The sequence below is a fragment of the Dipodomys ordii genome, unplaced genomic scaffold, assembly GCF_000151885.1.
Source record: "Dipodomys ordii isolate 6190 unplaced genomic scaffold, Dord_2.0 Scaffold64, whole genome shotgun sequence".
In the NCBI taxonomy this organism is placed as follows: Eukaryota; Metazoa; Chordata; class Mammalia; order Rodentia; family Heteromyidae; genus Dipodomys; species Dipodomys ordii.
The window spans coordinates 3,614,265-3,632,477 of NW_012267280.1; the positions used below are offsets into that span (position 1 = coordinate 3,614,265).

Below are 18,213 nucleotides of genomic sequence, written 5' to 3' on the forward strand. Positions count from 1 at the left end.
ACACAGTAACATAGGATGGAGGATTTGGTAAATACTTGGGTAATTGTGAGACTGTGACCTTTTGTGGTTGATGAGGATTTTGTCTCCAGTGCGTGTGCTTAGAAGCAGTGAGCTGCTTATGAGTAAAGTGAGCCAGCCATAGGTGGAGTTGTCGCCTGGTGTACAGGGTGGAGCTGTGAATGTCACTTGTGCCCACAGGATGGGGACAGGGGACACACACCCTGCAGCAAGATGGAGGCTCGCTGGTTCCTGCTGCTGCTGCTTGCCTTGGGGGCACTGTGGGCAGGTGAGGGGGGAGCTGGGAGCATGATGGGGAAACTGAGGCCTAGAGCTCAGGGTTGGAGGGAGGTGGTCTTGAATGGGAGAGCAGTAGATGTGGGAATCCTAGGTCTGAGTGAAGAAGTAGGAAATAAACCAGGCACCAGTGACCAGGCCTGTAATCCTAGCTACTCAGGAGGCTGAGATCTGAGGATCAGAGTTTGAAGCCAGCATGGGCTGAAAAGTTCTTTAGAATTCTCTCCAATTAACCACCCAAAAGCCTTCTGGCTTTTAAGAGAATGTACAAGAAGCCTCTTGTACACCGTTAATAACATTAAGAACAGGAGGGGTTGAAGGAGGAAAGTTTTGCTTGTACTTGTCCATCGCTTTGCTTCTTGAGCTAGGGTCTCAGTCTGCAGCCAAGGCTGGCCTTGAACTCCAGATCCTTCTGTTGTTCAGCCTTCTGGTGAAGGATAACACTCACGTACCACAAGGCCTGACTCCAACTTGGTGCTTTACATTTTTTTGTGCCATCCACATAAAATATAGGAAAACAGCAGTGGGTTTTTTGTTCTTGTTTGGATTGGATTTTTCTATCAGTAATGAGGCTTGATTTCAGGGCCTTCATGCTCTTGCTCAGCTTGCTTGCTCACAGCTGGTATTCTACCAATTGAGTCATACCTCCAATCAGGCACTTTGCTATTTTGGAGACAGTCTGAGGAAATTTTCTACCCAAGCTGGCTTTGAACCTAGATTCTCAGATCTCAGCTTCCTGAATAGCTAAGATTACAGGTGTGAGCCACAGGGTTCCGGGAGTGTTTTTGATATATGGAGACAAACATGGGGTTTAGAAGCTGTGAACCAGGGCTGGGGGTTGTTTGTGACTCAAAGTGGTAGAGTGCCTGCCCAGCAAGTGTGAGGCCCCAAGTTCAAGTCCCAGTATTCCAAAAGGAAAAGTGCCTTATAGCTAAATAGGGATGACATCCAGACCATCAGCTACCATGACAAGAAACGTAAACTTCCTGACCATGTTAACTTGATTCTGGGCTTACAGAAATTATAGAGCATTGCCTAGTGAGCTCATTTCACCCTCAGCTGAGGACATTTTACCACAGTGGCACTTGCGTGTGCATGTGCTTGTGTGTGTGTCTGTCTGTCTGTGTCTGTCTCTGGGTCTTGTCTATTTTGAGCCACTTGAGAGTGAGCTATGGGAGCAAACTACACTCCTCAGTGCTACCATGTGTTTTTTTTTTTTTTTTGTGAGAATACCATACAGAGGACTTACAATTACATGGGCAATACCATGTGTTTTCTGAACCCAGACAATCATGTGTGTGTGTTGTGTGTGTGTGTGTGTGTGTGTCCCTCCCTCCCTCCTTTCTTCCATCCTTCCTTCCTTTCTTCTTGGCTTGAACTCAGGGCCTGGACACTGTCCCTGAGCTGCTGCTTTTGTTCAAGGTTAGCACTTTACCACTTGAGCCACAGCCCCACTTCTGGCTTTTTCTGTGGATGTGGTACTGAGGAATGGAACCCAGGGCTTCAGGCATGCTAGGCAAGCGCTCTACCACTGAGCCATACTCCTAGCCTCTTTCATCAATTGTAGCACTTAAACTCGGGGTCTGGGTGCTGTCCCTGAATTTTTTTCACTCAAGGATAGTGCTCTACTACTTCCAGCCCCCAGGCCACTTCTGGTTTTCTAGTGGTTAATTGGAGATGAGTGTCTACAGATTTTCCTGCCCCAGATGACTTTGAACCTCAATCCTCAGATCTCAACCTCCTGAGTAGCTGGGATTACAGGCGTGAGCCACCAGTGTAGCACCCAGCTATCTACTTATTTTTTATTTTGATTTACTTATTTACTTATTTTTGATGGTGAGGTTGGAACTCAGAATCTTGCTCTGGCTAGATAAGTATTCACTAAATCATACCCTAGACCCTTTTCTTGGCTTTGGTTATTTTTTAGGTAGGATTTCATAGTTTTTGCCCAGATCATCTTAGACTTTGAACATCCTACTTCAACCTCCCTCATAGCTGGGATTATAGCCATGAACTACAACACAAGGTTTGCTAGTTGAGATGGAGTCTCACTGAATTTTGCTTAGGTACTACTATCATTCACATTTCTGTGTCAAATAGCTGGGATTAAAGGCATGAGTCTGCATCAGGCCTCAGTGATCCTTTATAGGGAGAGAAGTTGCATAGTTCAGGGTGTGGGAATGATGGGCCCTCCCTGCCTGAGGCCCTTTTGCTGCTTCCTTGGAGGGTTTTAGTCTGTGCCAGTGGCAGGATGTCATGCTCTTACTGCCCAGGTGTCAAGGGTACCCACCAGCTCTCTGGCTGAAACTATAACTTGGCTGGTCACTAGTGGCTCACACCAGTAATCCTCAGTACTCAGGAGGCTGCAATCGAGGATCACAGTTCAAAGCCAGCCGAGGCAGGAAAGTCTGTGAGATTCATCTCCAATTTACATCCAAAAAGCCACAAGTAGTGCTTTGGCTCACATGGCAGAGTGCTATCCTTGAGTGAAAAACTCAAGGACAGAGCCTAGACCCTGAGTTCAGGCTCCAGGACCGGCACGCACGCACGCGCACTGCTTTCCCTTTCCCTTTGCCTTGAGGAGAAACATTGACCTGCAGGGCCCTCTTGTGCTCCGTGGCTCTCCCACAGCTGCTGTCGTGGGGTGACGCGGCTGTCCTGCTCATCGCTGATGGAGGGGAAGCTGAGGCTCAAGGAATAAAGAAAACTGCCAAGGCTGGGCACGGGTGTTCACACCTTGGAATCCAGCCACTTACGAGGCCAAGATCTCAGGATTTCAATCCAAAGACATCCTAGGCAGAAATCCATAAGACTTTTTTTTGTCCAAGACCAGAATCAAACTGGGTGTTTTCTGCTTTGGCTCTTTATTTTTATTATTTATTTTTTTTTGGGGGGGTCCAGTCATGGGGCCTGAACTCTGGGCCTGGGCGCTGTCCCTCAGCTCTTCAGCTCAAGGCTAGCGCTCTACCACTTGAGCCACAGTGCCACTTCCGGCTTTTTTCTTTTTGCTTATGTGATTCTGAGGAATCAAACCCAGGGCCTCAGGCATGCAAGGCAAGCACTCTACCACTGAGCCACCTTCCTAGCCCCTGCTTTTGCTCTTTGGTTAACACTCTACCTGGTGCAGTATACCTCCAACACACCCTCCCCAGTTTTTTCGTGGGGTTTGAATTCAGGACCTGGGCACTATATCTGAGATCCTCTGCTCAAAGCTAGTACTCTACCACTTGAGCCAGTGGTGGTTCATTGGAGATAAGAGTCTCAGGGAGGGCTGGGAAGGTGGCTCAGTGGTAGAGCGCTTGCCTTGCCTGCATGAGGCCCTGGGTTCAATTCCTCAGCACCACATAAGCAAAAAGGAAAAAAAGCTGGAAGTAGTGCTGTGGCTCAAGTGGTAAGAGCACTAGCCTTGAGCTGAAGAGCTGAGGGACAGGGCCCAGGCCCAGAGTTCAGGCCCCAGCTTTTTTTTTTCTTTTTGCTTATGTGGTGCTGAGGAATCGAACCCAGGGCCTCATGCATGCAAGGCAAGCACTCTACCACTGACCCACCTTCCCAGCCCTCCATGAGTCTCTTATCTCCAATGAACCACCAGAAAACTGAAAATGGCATTGTGGCTCAAGTGGTAGAGCGCTCGCTTTGAGCTGAGCAGCTCAGGAACAGCGCTCATAAGAGTGCTCGCTTCGGCCGCACATACACTAAAACATGATGAGAAATGAGGAAGGTTTTTCAGCTGATTCTCATGATCCCTTTTTATCAATTCCTTAAATGATTGTTTTAAATAATTTTAGCCAGGCCAAGTGCTGGTGGCTAACGCATATCTCAGGAGAATGAACTAGATCTAGGTTCAAAGCTAGCCCGGGTCAGAAAGTCTGAGACTCTTATCACCAGTTAACCTCCAAAAGGCCAGAGGTGGCGCAGTGGCTCAAGTGGTAGAGCACTTCCCTTGAGCAAAAAGGCTCAGGGACAATGCACAGGCCTGAGTTGAAACCCTAGGACCAACACACACACACTAGAAAAATTAAATCTACAGTTGTGATAGGCTTGTGGAGAAATAATTCACATGCTATACAATCCACACATCCAGTTTACAGGTCTTATTTTTAGTGCTTTTCTAATTCTAGAACATTCTATGATACACACACAAACACAAAAACATTCCTATCCTATGAGACCGTATATCAACAGAATAAACCAGACATGGAGGCACTTGCTTGCTGCCCAGGAGGCATAGGTAAAACAATCATGGTCTGAGGCAAGAGAAATGCAGGCCGAAGCCAGAGGATCAGGGTCAGAGGCTGGCCCTGGGAGCCAAGCAAGAGACTCCATCTAAAACTAACTAATGGACCAAGGCCTGAAGGCATAACTTATGCAATTTTAAGGCTGTGAGTTTAAACCCCATCTCCTCTCCAGCCCTGAAACCTACAAATCTACTTCTGGTCACTGGATTCATCTGTTCCAGATGTTTCCTGCCAAGGAAGCCCCACATTGCCGGGCCCTCTGTGTCTGCTGCTCTCACGGAGCATTGAGTCCTCAAGTCCTTTTGCATTATAACATCAGTCACAGCCCTTGTTCAGGGCTGTGTGATGTTCCAACGTGGACGGAGTGTGCTGTGTGCTTCGTGTCTATGGAGGAACACTGCAGGTTATCGTGATGCATGCCACTGTGCACCAGGCTGTTCAGGTGTCCTGTGGATAAAGCACTGTGTCTTTTGGGCACAACCACAGGGCCAGAATCTCTGGGTGTTTGGCACCCACTACCTATGACTGACTTTGTTTATATTGCTTGTATTAAGGTCTCCTGCTTGTTCAACTGGCACTTAGCCACTTGAGTCACACCTCCAGCACAACTTTTTGCTGGTTAATTAGACATGAGTGGGTTACCCTCACTCCTGTAATCCTAGTTACTCTGGAGGCTGAGATCTGAGGATTGCAGTTCAAAGCCAGCCCGGGCAGGAAAGTCTGTGAGATTCTTATGTCCAACGAACCATCAGAAAACTGGAAGTAGCACTGTGGCTCAAATTGGTAGGGCACTAGGCTTGAGCTGAAGAGCTCAGGGACAGCGCCCAGGCCCAGAGTTCAAGCCCCACGACCACCACCAACAACAAAAAAGGATTGGATTACCCAGCTTCTACCTGCTTGACCTTGAACTGAGATCCTCTGAATCCCAGCTTCCTGAATAGCTAGGATTATGTATCAGACCTATTGGTGCCAGATTATGATGGATTTAATTGTGTGTGTGTGTGTGCACACGTGTGTGCGCATATCCATGCACAAGTCCATGTACCTGTACTGGGGTATAAACTCATGGTCTCAAGCTCTCCCTTTTTTACTCAAAGTTGGTGTTCTACTACTTGAGCCATACCTCCACATCTGACTTTTTGTGGTGGTTAATTGGAGACAAAATTCTCATGACTGGGCACTGTAATCCTAGCTACTCAGGAGGCTGAGATCTGAGGATCACGGTTGAAAGCCAGCCCAGGCAGGAGAGTTCATGAGACTCTTTTTTTTTTTGGGGGGGGGTCCGGTTGTGGGGCCTGAACTCTGGGCCTGGGCGCTGTCCCTCAGCTCTTCAGCTCAAGGCCAGTGCTCTACCACTTGAGTCACAGTGCCACTTCCGGCTTTTTTCTTTTTGCTTATGTGGTGCTGAGGAATCAAACCCAGGGCCTCATGCATGCAAGGCAAGGGCTCTACCACTGAGCCACCTTCCCAGCCCCTCATGATACTCTATCTCCAATGAACCACCAAAAAATTGGAAGTGGTGCTGAGGCTTACGTGGTCGAGTACTTGCCTTGAGCTGAAGAGCTCAGGAACAGCACTCAGGCCTAGAGTTCAAGCCCTATGAAAGTGGCTCAGTGGTAGAGTGCTTGCTTTGCATGCATGGGGCCCTAGGTTTGATTCCTCAGCACCACAGAAGCAGAAAAAGCCAGAAGTGGGGCTGTGGCTCAAGTGGTAGAGTGCTAGCCATGAGCTGAATAGCTGAGGGACAGCGCCCAGACCCGAGTTCAGGCCCCATGACCACCAAAAAAAAAAAAAGGTCTCATGGACTTTGCTGCCTGGGCTGGCTTTGAACCTGGATCCTCAGATCTCAGTCTCCTGAGTAGCTAGGATGATAGGCATGAGCCTTTTTTTTTTCTTTCTATCAGTTGCAGGGCTTCAACTCAGGGCCTGGGCACTGTCCCTGAGCTTTTCTGCTCAAAGATAGTGCTCTACCACTTGAAGCACAGCTCCACTTCAGGCTTTTTGGTGGTTGTTTGGAGACGAGACTCACAGACTTTCTGTTCGGGCTGGCTTCAGACCGTGATCCTCTGATCTCAGTCTCCTGAGTAGGTAGGATTACCAGCGTGAGCCACCAGTGCTCAGCATGATTGACGTTTTAAACCTCACCAGTGGCTGCTGAGCAGAGGATAGGACTTAGAATGGGGAGCAGGTCAAAGATGGAGGCCGTAGGGGGCTTGCTTATGATGACACCTCAGTGGTGTTCAGGGTCTCTGCGTGGAGTGGGCACATGAGCCCTCACTGGGCCTATCTGTTTTCCTTCCCCAGCTAGCGATTCACTGGAGACCAAAATCATTGGAGGTCATGAAGTCACCCCCCACTCTCGTCCCTACATGGCTTCACTGCAGAAAGCTGGCTCACACCTATGTGGGGGGGTCCTGGTGGACCGCCAGTGGGTGCTGACCGCAGCCCACTGTCTGAGAGCACCGTGAGTACTCCCTCCTCTCTGTCCCCAGGTGCTCCATTCTCCATTCCTCCCGGACGGCTGATCCTGAGGGATTTGGTTCCTACCTTGGGGATGGCTGAGGCCGGGGGCGCAGAGGGGCTCCATGCGCTGGCCTTCTTCCAACTAGAAACATAGAAATTTGTGTTCCCTGGGGTCACCAGAATAATATGGCCTGCCAGAGGGGCAGAGCCAACATCAGAGGAAACTGAGTCTCTGACATCATCAAAGAGCTACTAAAGAGAAGCTAGGTACCGTGGCTCACACCTGTAATCTTAGCTACTCAGGAGACAGTTCGCAAGATTGTGATTTGAAACCAGCCCAAGCAGAAAAGTCTGTGAGACTCTTATCTCCAATTAGCCAGCCAAGTGATAAAATGCAAGTTTTGACTAAAAAAAAAAAAAGGTGGGTGGCTATAATAATCCTACCTACTCAGGAGGCTGAGATGTGAGGATCACAGTTCAAAGCCAGCCTGGGCAGGAAAGGCCAGGAAACTCTTATCTCCAATTAACCACCAGAAGACTTGTAGTGGTGCTGTGTTTTAAGTGGTAGAGCACTCACCTTGAGCTGAAGAGCTGAGGGACAGTGCCCAGCCCCAGAGTTCAAGCCCTACAACCAACAACAACAACAACAAAAGAATCTCACAGACTTTTCTTCCTAGACTGGCTTTGAACCACCATCCTCAGATGTACCTAGAATAACAGGTGTGAGCCACCCCCACCTGGCCTGGTCTATCCTTTTGTTTTGTTTTGTCGGTCTTGGAGCTTGAACTCTGGGCTTGGGAGCTATCCCTGCGCTCTTCAGCTCAAGGCGAGCACTCTACCACTTGAGCCACAGCGCCACTTCAGGTTTACTGGTGGTTTATTGGAAATAAGAGTTTCACGGACTTTCCTGCCCAGGCTGGCTTTGAACCCTGATCCTCAGATCTCAGCCTCCTCAGTAGCTAGGATTACAGGTGTGAGCCACCTGCGCCCAGCCTTTTTTTTTTTTTTTTTTTTGGCCAGACCTCGGGCTTGGGGCCTGGGCACTGCCACAGCACCACTTCCAGCTTTTTCTGTTTATGTGGTACTGAAGAATCGAACCCAGAGCTTCATGCATGCTAAGCAAGAACTCTACCACTAAGCCACATTCCCAGCCTGGGGTGGGGAGTGGGGATGTCTGTCCCTTTGATTCTGCTCCATCCACAGGATACAGCTGCTGAGGCTGGTTCTGGGCCTCCATGGCCTCCACGATCGCCATGACCCCGGCCTCACCTTCCACATCAAGGCCGCTGTCAGGCACCCAGGCTTCAAGCCGAATCTGGAGAATGACCTCATGCTGCTGAAGGTGTGTGGATGGAGGGGGCAGAGGGCCTGCCATGGGGACCCGTCTGGCCCTACCCTGCACATTACTGCCCCTCCTGTCCTGCCACAGCTGGATGGAAAGGTGAAACCCAGCAGGACCATCCAGCCCCTGGCGGTGGCCAGAAGGCGCCGTGCCATACCAGCAGGCACGAAGTGCAGCGTAGCCGGCTGGGGAGTGACCCACCCCACTGGGCGCCTGGCCCTCAGGCTGCACGAGCTGGATGTCCGTGTGCTGCATGCCAAGATGTGTAACAACAGCCGCTTCTGGAATGGAAACATCACCCACCACATGCTCTGCCTGGCTGCTGATGCCAAGGACCAGGCTCCCTGCAAGGTTCTGAGTGGTGGGCATTCGGGAGAGCCCAGGCTGGCAGGGTTGCCTGGCTAGAGTCCCAGCTGAGCCAAGACCAGACCCTGAGTCTCATTCCTTAGGGAATCCAAGAGGACAAGACTTAACAAGAATACATTAAAACACTGGGACCTAGCCAGGCGCTGGTGGTTTACACCTGTAATCTTAGCTATTCAGGAGGCTGAGATCTGAGGATTATGGTTTGAAGCCAGTCCAGGCAGAAAAGTCTGGGTGACTTATCTCTAATCACCAAAAAGCTAGAAGTGGAACTGTGGCTCAAACAGTAGCATACTACTCTTGAATGAAAAAGCCAAGTGACAGTGAAGATCCTTGAGTTTAAGTTCCAGTACTGGCCCCCAAAACTAACCAAACCAAAAACAAAACCGCTGAGGTACAAGTCACCTAGGGCCTCACCCTCAGGAAACAGCAAAAACCCCAATATGAACTCTAGTACCATAGAATAGACAATCTGTGCAAATGCCCTGGGGTGAGGAGGAGCAGAAATACCATCAGATTACAAAGGAAGAAAGGAAAAGGGAACAGACTCAGCTGTCTCCTTAGACACAGAGGCTGACCTGAATTGTGTTGATTCCCACAGGGTGACTCAGGTGGGCCGGTCATATGTGACAAAGGCCAGGTGGATGGAATTCTGTCCTTCAGCTCCAAGACCTGCATCAATGTTTTTAGGCCCCCCGTGGCCACTGCCGTGTCCCCCTATGTGCCCTGGATCAGGAAGATCATCGGCCGCTGGTCACCCTAGCCTCTAGTTTGATACTCAGGGCGATGGGAAGGTCGGGCATGGGACGTGGGACGGGGCTAGGTGTTTTGGAGGGCCAATAAATGGTGACTGAAGAAGAATGTCTGAGTCTGGAGCTAACTGACGTGGCCCACCTGCGGCCCATCTCAGTGTCCTTGTTGGATGGTTGACAAGGTCCCTCTCATGGTGACCCAGCTGTGCAGGTGCCAGAAGGGGGAAGGAAGAGGGCACTAGCTGGTACAAGGAGCTGCTAGGTGGGCAGGGGACATAGTTGTCATCAGCTACTGAGCCGGGTGAGGACGCTGGCACTCATAAGGAAAAGGACCAGAATGTCCTTCAAGTTTCTGTCAGTGCCCATCCTGGAGCTTGAACTGAGGGCTTTGTCTTTAGCTCTTTTGCTCAAGGCTAGTGCTCTATCACTTGAGTCACAGCGCCACTTCTGGTTTTCTGGTGGTTCATTGGAGATAAGAGTCTCACGGACTTTCCTTCCCCAGGCTGGCCTTGAACTGCGATCCTCAGATCTCAGCCTCCTGAGTAGCTAGGATGACAGGTGTGAGACACCAGTGTCCTGCTTCAGTACAATCAGTACAATCCAGAGTGGAGCAGCCACCTCTAATTCTAGAACACTCCATCACTCCAAAAGCAGCCTATTTCCAGGCAGCAATGGCTCACGCCTGTCATCCTCACTACTCAGGAGGCAGAGATCTGAGGACTGTAGTTCAAAGCCAGCTTCATTCGACAAGAAAGTCCATAAGACTTTTTTTTTTTCGGTCATGGGGCTTGAACTCTGGGCCTGGGCACTGTCCGTCAGCTCTTCAGCTCAAGGCTAGCGCTCTACCACTTAAGCCATAGCCCCACTTCCGGCTTTTTCTGCTTATGTAGTGCCAAGGAATCGAACCCAGGGCCTCATGCATGCAGGGCAAGCATTCTAGCACTGAGCCACCTTCCCAGCCCTCCGTAAGACTCATCTCCATAGCTAGAAGTGGTACTGTGGCTCAAGTGGTAGAGCACTAGCCTTGAGTTTTTAAGCTCAGAGACAGCTCAGGCCCTGAGTTCTAGTCTTAGGACCCAGTGTGCCTGTGTGCACACATTCAGCACACTCACAGAAGCAGCTTTTCAGAGCTACTCCCAAGTCTGAAGTCTTCAGAATAAGAAGCTGGAAGTATGCCAAAGCCATGTCAAAGATCAAAATTACCACAATGTAATTTAAACATCTTAATTGGCTTTATTTTGCCTTCTGTACTTTGTTCCAGAGACCCAGGTCTGGCCCCAAGCGGCTTCCTTCCAGGCTCAGGGAGGCCCGCCCTGCCTCTGCCAGCACTGGAAGCTCCTGGTAATTTAGGACAAGTGTTCCAAAGGTCTCAACATAAAAAGCCTGCTTTATAGAGCTGCTTTATAAAGCAGCCATGGCTGGACACAGTGGCTCACGCCCGCAATCTTGGCTACTCAGGAGACTGAGATCTGAGGATCACAGTTCAAAGCCAGCCCCGACAGCAAAGTCCATGAGACTCTATCTCCAGTTAACCACCAGCAAACCAGAAGCAGAGCTGTGGCCCAAGTGATAGGACATCAGCCTGGAACACAGGGGTAGCACATTAGCTCCAGGACTGACACAAACAAAACCAAAAACACACATTGACCGCCTATAGTTTTTAATTACATGAATGTGTGTTTGAGGTGTCAGATTCTCATCTCCTACACTTTATCTGGAAGTGGCATGTCCTGAGCTCCCAGTGGGAAAAATAGCCCATTGTGGAATCTGGCCGCATAATCCTGGAATTCACAATCTTCCTTCCTCAGCCCCTGCATGCTGGAATTACAGGCGTGTACTACCATGCCCAGCCTCACGTCACCTTTTCCACACACTCATCCTTCCACAGACATTTGGACCCTTTGTACCTCCTGCCATTATACACAGTCATAGTTTTTACTGCCCCTTTCTGAAGTGCAAGCCCAAGAGATGTTTGTGGACAAACATGGAGTTCCCAGCTCTGTGCTTGCTCTGGAGAGCAGCAAGAGGTCCCTTGAAGTCCTCTTAGTAAGGCCTGGTTAGAGAAGGTAGAGAAGGAAGCAGCCAGCAGGGCTGGGGCCACTGGCTCCCCTATTCCCCAGCAGGGTCCTAGGAAAGCTCCAGCTGGGTACAGAGGAGAGAAGGCGCATGGCGTGGAATGGGAAAGTAGTTTATCTGGCTGTGTGGTCTTCTCAGCTGATCCTGGGGCCCAGGATGGTCCCTACCCAACTCAGTGAGCCAGCTGGAGCCCTGGGGCTGAGAGACAGTATGGCTGGGCTAGGCCACAACCCTGGACTGTGTACAAAACTCCCCTGCCAGGGGGGTTTTCAGTTTTGTTTTGATTTGTTTTGGTGCTGGTCCTAGGGCTTGAACTCAGGGCCTATGTGCTATCTCTGAGCTTTATGTATTTATTTTTGGTTGGTCATGGGGCTTGAACTCTGGGCCTGGGAGCTGTCCCTCAGCTTTCTGCTCAAGACTAGCCCTCTACCACTTGAGCCACAGGGCCACTCTGGTTTTCTGAGTGGTTTATTGGGGATAAGAGTCTCACGGACTTTCTAGCCCGGACTGGCTTTGAAATGTGATCCTCAGATCTCAGCCTCCTGAGTAGCTAGGATTACAGGTGTGAGCCACTGGCGCCTGGCCCCGAGCTGTATTTTTGCTTAAGGCTAGCCCTCTACCACTTGAGTCACAACCCCACGTCCAGCATTTTTGGTGGTGACTGGAGATAACAGTTTCTCTGACTTTCTTGCTTCAAGCCATAATCCTCCGATCTCAGCCTCCTGGGTAGCTAGAATTACATCATGAGTCACCAGTGTCTTGTTTTTTTGTTTTTGAGGCAGGTGGAGACGCTGGGAGCTCAACCCCAGAGGCAGAGGCCCTAGCCCCAGGTCTCAGGTACACTGAGCTCCAGGAAAGTCCTTCCTGCCTCTCAGCGTTGAGTGTCACTGGGCTTGTGGCTCTGTCACCCATGTGTACCTCACCTGTCACACCCTCTCCCTGTGTGGAGTCACTCCTCTTGCATTAGGATTCACCTTCCACCCCTCCTGAGCTCACCACGTCTGCATAAGCGCCATCTCCACCTATAGTCCTGGTTTGAAATTCTCAGGATACCTGAGACTAGGTAGACCTCACTCACCTAGGAGAGGCACAAACACTGGACACCAGGCTTGGCTCCTCAGCCCCAAGCCACATACCAGGCCGAGCTATGAAGAAGGTGAAGGCAGACTGGAACCTGGGCTACTCCACCATGAAGAAGAAGTTCAGAAAGGCCAAAATGGGGGCTGTGGGAGAATCTGGCCCACAGTGAGGTCAGAAGGCCCGGGCTGTGAGCACCTTCACCTCTGCATCTCTTTCTGATACTGGAGGGACCCAAGCACCAGAGGGTTTGGGCACAGGGTTGGAGCTCGCAATGCCTGTCATTGACTTCCAAGTTGTTCTGAAGAAAAGTGGAAATGAGAGAGACAGATAAGACCAACACTCAGAGCCTACACCTGGGGCTCCTGTCTGTCATCCCAGCTACCCAGGAGGCTGAGATCTGAAGATTGTGGTTCAGAATCCGCCCAAGTAGGAAAGATCTGTAAGACTCTGATCTCCAATTAACCACCAAAAAGCTGGAAGTGGAAGATGGAAATGTGACTCAAGTGGTAAAGCATCTGCCTTGAACAAAAAAAGATCAGAGACAAACTAGGCCCTGATTTCAAGCCCCAAGATCAGCACATGAAATAAAGGGAAAGAGAAACAAAAAGAAATAAAAGGCAGAGACAGACATGGACAGAAATAGAGATAGAAACAGAGACAGTGCATACCTGTAATTCTAACCATTCAAGAAGTTCCAAGCCAGCCCACGCAGGGTAGTCTGTGAATCCTTTATCTCTACTTATGCACCAAAAATCTGGAGTGGAGCTGTGACTCAAGTGGCAGAGCACCAGCCTTAAGTGAAAGCTAAGGGACAAGAGCCAGGCATAGAGCTCAAGCTCCAGAACCAGCATCAAAACAAAACAAAATAGAAAAGCTGGGCACTAATGGCTCACGCCTATAATCCTAGCTACTCAGGAGGCTGAGATCTGAGGATCGCAGTTCAAAGCCAGCCCAGGCAAGAAAGTCCATAAGACTCTTATCTCCAATAAACCAGAAAACTGGGAGTGCCACTGTGGCTCAAGTAATAGATTGCTAGCCTTAGGGCTGAATTGCTGTGGGACAGCACCCAGACACAGAGTTCAAGCCCCATGACCGACCAAAAAAAAGAGAGAAAAAAAATAGAGAAATAGAGACAGATGGTATGGGAATGTGGCTTAGTGGTAGAACACTAGCCTAGCATGCATGAAGCCCTGGGTTCGATTCCACAGTACCACATATGGTGCTGTGGCTCAAGTGGTAGAGTGCTAGCCTTAAGCAAAAGAAACTAAGGGACAGTGCTCAGGCCCAGAGAAAGAAAGAAAAGAAAGAAAGGAAAGAAAGAGAAGGAAGGAGAGGAAAGAAAGAGAAGGAAGGAGAGGAAAGAAAGAGAAGGAAGGAGAGGAAAGAAAGAGAAGGAAGGAAAGAAAGAGAGGAAAGAAAAAAAAGGAAGGAAGGAAGGAAGGAGAAATAAAGAAAAATAGAGATAGAGGACTAGGTGCTGGTGCTGGTGGCTCATACCTGTAACTTACTTGGGAGGCTGAGATCTGAAGATCATGGTTCAAAAACAGTCTGTGCCCCCCATAAACCCGAGACTCCTTTTTTTTAAAAAAAAAAATCCTATTTTTCCAGGTGCTGGTGGTTCACGCTTGTAATCCTAGCTACTCAGGAGGCTGAGATCTGAGGATCACAGTTCAAAGCCACCTCAGGCAACAAAGTCCATGAAACTCTTATGTCCAATAAACCACCAGAAAACCAGAAGTGCTGTGGCTCAAGTGGTAGAGCACGCATCTTGAGCTGAAGAGCTGGGGGACAGCGCCTGGGCCCAGAGTTCAAGCCCCACAATCAAAAATAAAAATAAAAATCCTATTTTATATCACTATTAAGGAAAATGCTTTGCAATGTTTACACAATGAAGTAGCCAAGAGACTCTTCAATTAACCAGCAAAATACTTGGCCGGCAGGTATGTTTCAAATGGTAGAGAACCAACCATGAGTGAAAAGCTGAGAGAGCAGAAGGCCCTTCAGTTGAAGCCCCAATACTGGCCCGAAAAACAAAATCATAAGGACAGAAGGAGATGGAGAAACAGAAAGAGGAAGAGGAGGCACATGTGCCGAGACAGAACCAAATCCTCCTAGCTAAGGAATCCGGGTGAAGGGCACTGACCGGTCATTCACTGCATTGATGTTATGATTTCTCTGCAGAGTGAGGACTTTTCAAAGTTAACAGTTGGAAAAAGAAGAAAGCACCTTCCTGGCATTTCCATTTATCAAATGCCTGGACAACTGGTCAACTCTGTGAGGGGCTCCCACGGCCCCTTGCCATTGCTTGGCCAATATATTGGTTCCTTAGAAGACACACGCTTTCGGGCTGGGAAGGTGGCTCAGTGGTAGAGCGCTTGCCTTGCATGCATGAGGCCCTGGGTTTGATTCCTCAGCACCACATAAGCAAAAAGAAAAAAGCCGGAAGTGGCGCTGTGGCTCAAGTGGTAGAGTGCTAGCCTTGAGCTGAAGAGCTCAGGGACAGCGCCCAGGTGCAGAGTTCAGGCCACACAACTGGCAAAAATAAAAAAGAAAGAAACATGCTTTCCTGAGCATGGAGAGGGAGAGGATCCCTGATGTGCAGCTGGAAGGCCTGGGAATCTGAGGATGATGGAGGATTTGGGGTGCACATGTGGTCTCTGTCATTTTCCTGGGGGAAAGAACAAATGAAAGCCAGGCATGATCGCACACATCTTTAATCCCAGTACTTGGAGACTGAGGCAGGAGGCTCTTGAGTTAAAGGCCAGCCAGAGAGATAGCATAGCATGACCCTTATCTCAAAAACAAAAAAAAGCCAGGTACCAGTAGTTCAGGCCTGTAATCCCAGCTACCCAGGAGTTTGAGATCTGGGAATGGAGGTTTGAAGCCAGCCCAGGCGGTAAAGTCCATGAGACTCAACTCCAGTGAACCAGCAAAAAGCCGTAAGTGGAGACGTAGCTCAAGTAGTAGAGTGCCAGCCTTGAGTGAAAAAGCTCAGAGACAGTGCCCAGGGCCTGTGTTCAAGCCACAGTGCCAGCACCGCTTTCCCCCACCACACATAGACAAAAGTTGGAAAAGCATTTTAACTGTTGGTTTCAGCCAGGCTCAGAAGTTCATGCTTGTAATCCCAGCTATTTGGGAAGCATAAGCAGGACAATGGTAGGCCAAGGCTTCCCCAGACAAAACTTTTGAGACCCTACGCAGAAACATACCTAAAGCAAAAAAGCCTGATTTGAAGGTGAAGTGGTAGAGCACTTGCCTAACAAGTGCACAAGGCCCAGAATTCAAACCCCAGGAAATACATATGCAAACCCTAACATATATCTATAAATAACTTTTATGTGTGTGTGACAGTCCTGGGGCTTGAACTCAGGGCCTGGGCTTTTGTGCGCCACAGTTCCACTTCCAACTCTTCCGTGATTCATTGGAGGTAAGAATCTCCCAGACTTTTCTGCCTGGGCTGGCTTTGAACCACAAGCCTCAGATGTCAGCCTCCTGGATTATCTAGGATTCATGGCACGAGGCCACCAGCACCCGGCTGGCTCTTTTTTTTTTTTACTCCTTTAAACCTGGTTAGTCCTGGAAGGCCGAGGTAGAGCAGAGAGCTGAGGAGAGCTGGCAGTCCCTAGGCCATGCAGGGATTATGAAAGGACTCCCAGGGAGGGGACCAGAAAACTAGACCTTGCCAGAGGAGGCAGGGCTTAAGTTTATACACAAAGCCTTCCTGACAGCCCTGAGATTTCTGAGGCCAGGCAGAGGGACCCAGGGCAGGAATTCCTCCCAGCCTGGGTTGTTTATGACCTGGGGGCTTTGATGCCAGCTGGCTCTTCCCTGCTCAGCCCTCGATCTGCACGTAGCTTCTCACTGTCCTCTGTGATTTTCAAGCTTGAAGGCCCCCGGGCTGGGGGCTCCCAGGATGGGGGCATAGCTACTCTCCCATGTACATGGGAGCCCTTTGCCAGCAAAGCCTGGCTCTTCATCGCCAAGCTCTGTTCTTGGCTAGGATTGGATGGATTGGCATCTTACCCGGGCTTCTGCACTAAATGCCACTCTTACCCACAATGTATCCTCCTGTGCCGTTCCTGGACTTTATCATGTGTGTCTTCCCTCCCCACAACAGTCCACCCCTCCACTCACACAGGTGCTAAGGCCCTGCTTATATTGTCCTACTTACCCATACTAGGGATTGAACTCAGGGCCTGGGCACTCAGGGCCTGAGCTTTTTTGCTCAAGGTCAGCACTCCACCACTTTGAACCCTAGCCTTACTTACAGTTTTGTGTTGGTTAATTGGAGATAAAAGTCTCAAGGACTTTCCTGCCTGTGCTGGTTTTGAACCATGATCCTCAGCTCTCAGCCTCCTCAGTAGCTAGGATAACAGGCGTGAGCCACCATGCCCAGACTTATTGCCTCTTTCATAGCTGTGATGGTAGATATGTTCCACTACACCAGGCTCGTTGCTTGAGATGGAGGTCTCATTTTTGGTGCAAGCTAGCTTCAAACCATAATCCTCCTGATGTCTGCTTGCTGTTGATCATTTTAAATTGGGTTGCTTTTTTTTTTTTTTTAACCAGTCCTAGGGCTTGAACTCAGGGTCTGGACACTGGCCCTGAGCTGCTTTTGCTCAAGGTGAGCACTCTACCACTTGAGCCACAGTGCTACTTCCAGCCTTTTCTGAGTAGTTTACTGGAGATAAGAGTCTCACCAACTGACTTCCTGACCAGGCTGGCTTCGAACTGTGATCCTCAGATTTCAGCCTCATGAATAGCTAGTTTTACAGGCATTAAACCAGTAGTGCAGGCATGGATACATTTCTTTTTGGACAATATCACCCCTACCCTTGCTCTCTCCCAGTTTTCCCTGCCCTCTCGGTTCCCATACACCTCTGTGTAGCTCTTTTTTCTTTTTTTCCAGTCCTGGAGCTTGAACTCAGAGCCTAGGCACTGTCCCTGAGCTTCAGTACTCTACCACATGAGCCACAGTACCACTTCCAGCTTTTTCTGTTTATGTGGTACCAAGTAATTGACCCAGGGCTTCATGCATGCCAGGCAGGCACTCTACAACTGAGCCACATTCTCATCCTCTATGTAGCTTTTCACCTTGTTTGTTGTAGTTGGTGGTGGCGATTTTAGTTTGTGCTGGTACTGAGACCTGAACACAGGACCTCATGGTTTTTCTTGGCTTTTCCAATCAAGGTTAGCACCTGGGCCACAGCTCTGTTTCTGATCTTTTACTGGTTAATTGGAGATAAGAGTCTCAGGGACTTTTGTGTCCAGGCTGGCTTTGAACTGCAATCCTCAGAGTGCAGCCTATTGAGTAGGATTACAAGCATGAACTACCATCACCTTTTTTTTTTTTGCCAGTCCTGGGACTTGAACTCAGGGCCTGAGCACTGTCCCTGAGCTTTTGTGTTTAGGTCTGGAGCTCTACTACTGGAGCCACAGCTCCACTTCTGTCTTTTTTGGTGGTTAATCAGCAATAAGAATCTCATGGACTTTCCTGCCTAGACTGGCTTGGAACCAGCATCCTTAGATCTCAGCCTCCTGAGAGCTTGGACTATAGGTCTGAGCCACCAGTGCCCAGCCCTTCTTTTGTTTTTTGTTTATTTTTTTT

The 18,213-nt window shown here is 49.4% G+C and overlaps 1 protein-coding gene across 2 annotated transcripts; it reads left to right on the plus strand.

Annotated features, from left to right (window-relative positions):
- The first annotated feature begins 215 nt into the window (after positions 1 to 215).
- On the plus strand, positions 216 to 9,552 carry Gzmm (granzyme M (lymphocyte met-ase 1)). Of its 2 annotated transcripts, none has more exons than XM_013022753.1 (5): positions 216 to 286; positions 6,834 to 6,993; positions 8,196 to 8,334; positions 8,422 to 8,685; positions 9,299 to 9,552. In XM_013022753.1, exons 1-5 carry the CDS (start codon positions 232 to 234, stop codon positions 9,458 to 9,460), a joined length of 780 nt encoding a protein of 259 aa, XP_012878207.1. In that variant the 5' UTR covers positions 216 to 231; the 3' UTR covers positions 9,461 to 9,552. The 2 variants fall into 2 exon arrangements, with proteins under 2 accessions (XP_012878207.1, XP_012878208.1); XM_013022754.1 differs by having other exon boundaries at positions 8,422 to 8,695; positions 9,299 to 9,374.
- Positions 9,553 to 18,213: the final 8,661 nt, after the last annotated feature.

What these genes read in the sequence shown, in the direction of transcription:
- Gzmm (XM_013022753.1), top strand. Translation starts at nt 232, where the DNA reads ATGGAGGCTCGCTGGTTCCTGCTGCTGCTGCTTGCCTTGGGGGCACTG. An exon ending in CTTGGGGGCACTGTGGGCAG is followed by an intron (nt 287 to 6,833) that starts GTGAGGGGGGAG and finishes TTCCTTCCCCAG; the next exon opens with CTAGCGATTCACTGGAGACC. An exon ending in AGGACCAGGCTCCCTGCAAG is followed by an intron (nt 8,686 to 9,298) that starts GTTCTGAGTGGT and finishes TGATTCCCACAG; the next exon opens with GGTGACTCAGGTGGGCCGGT.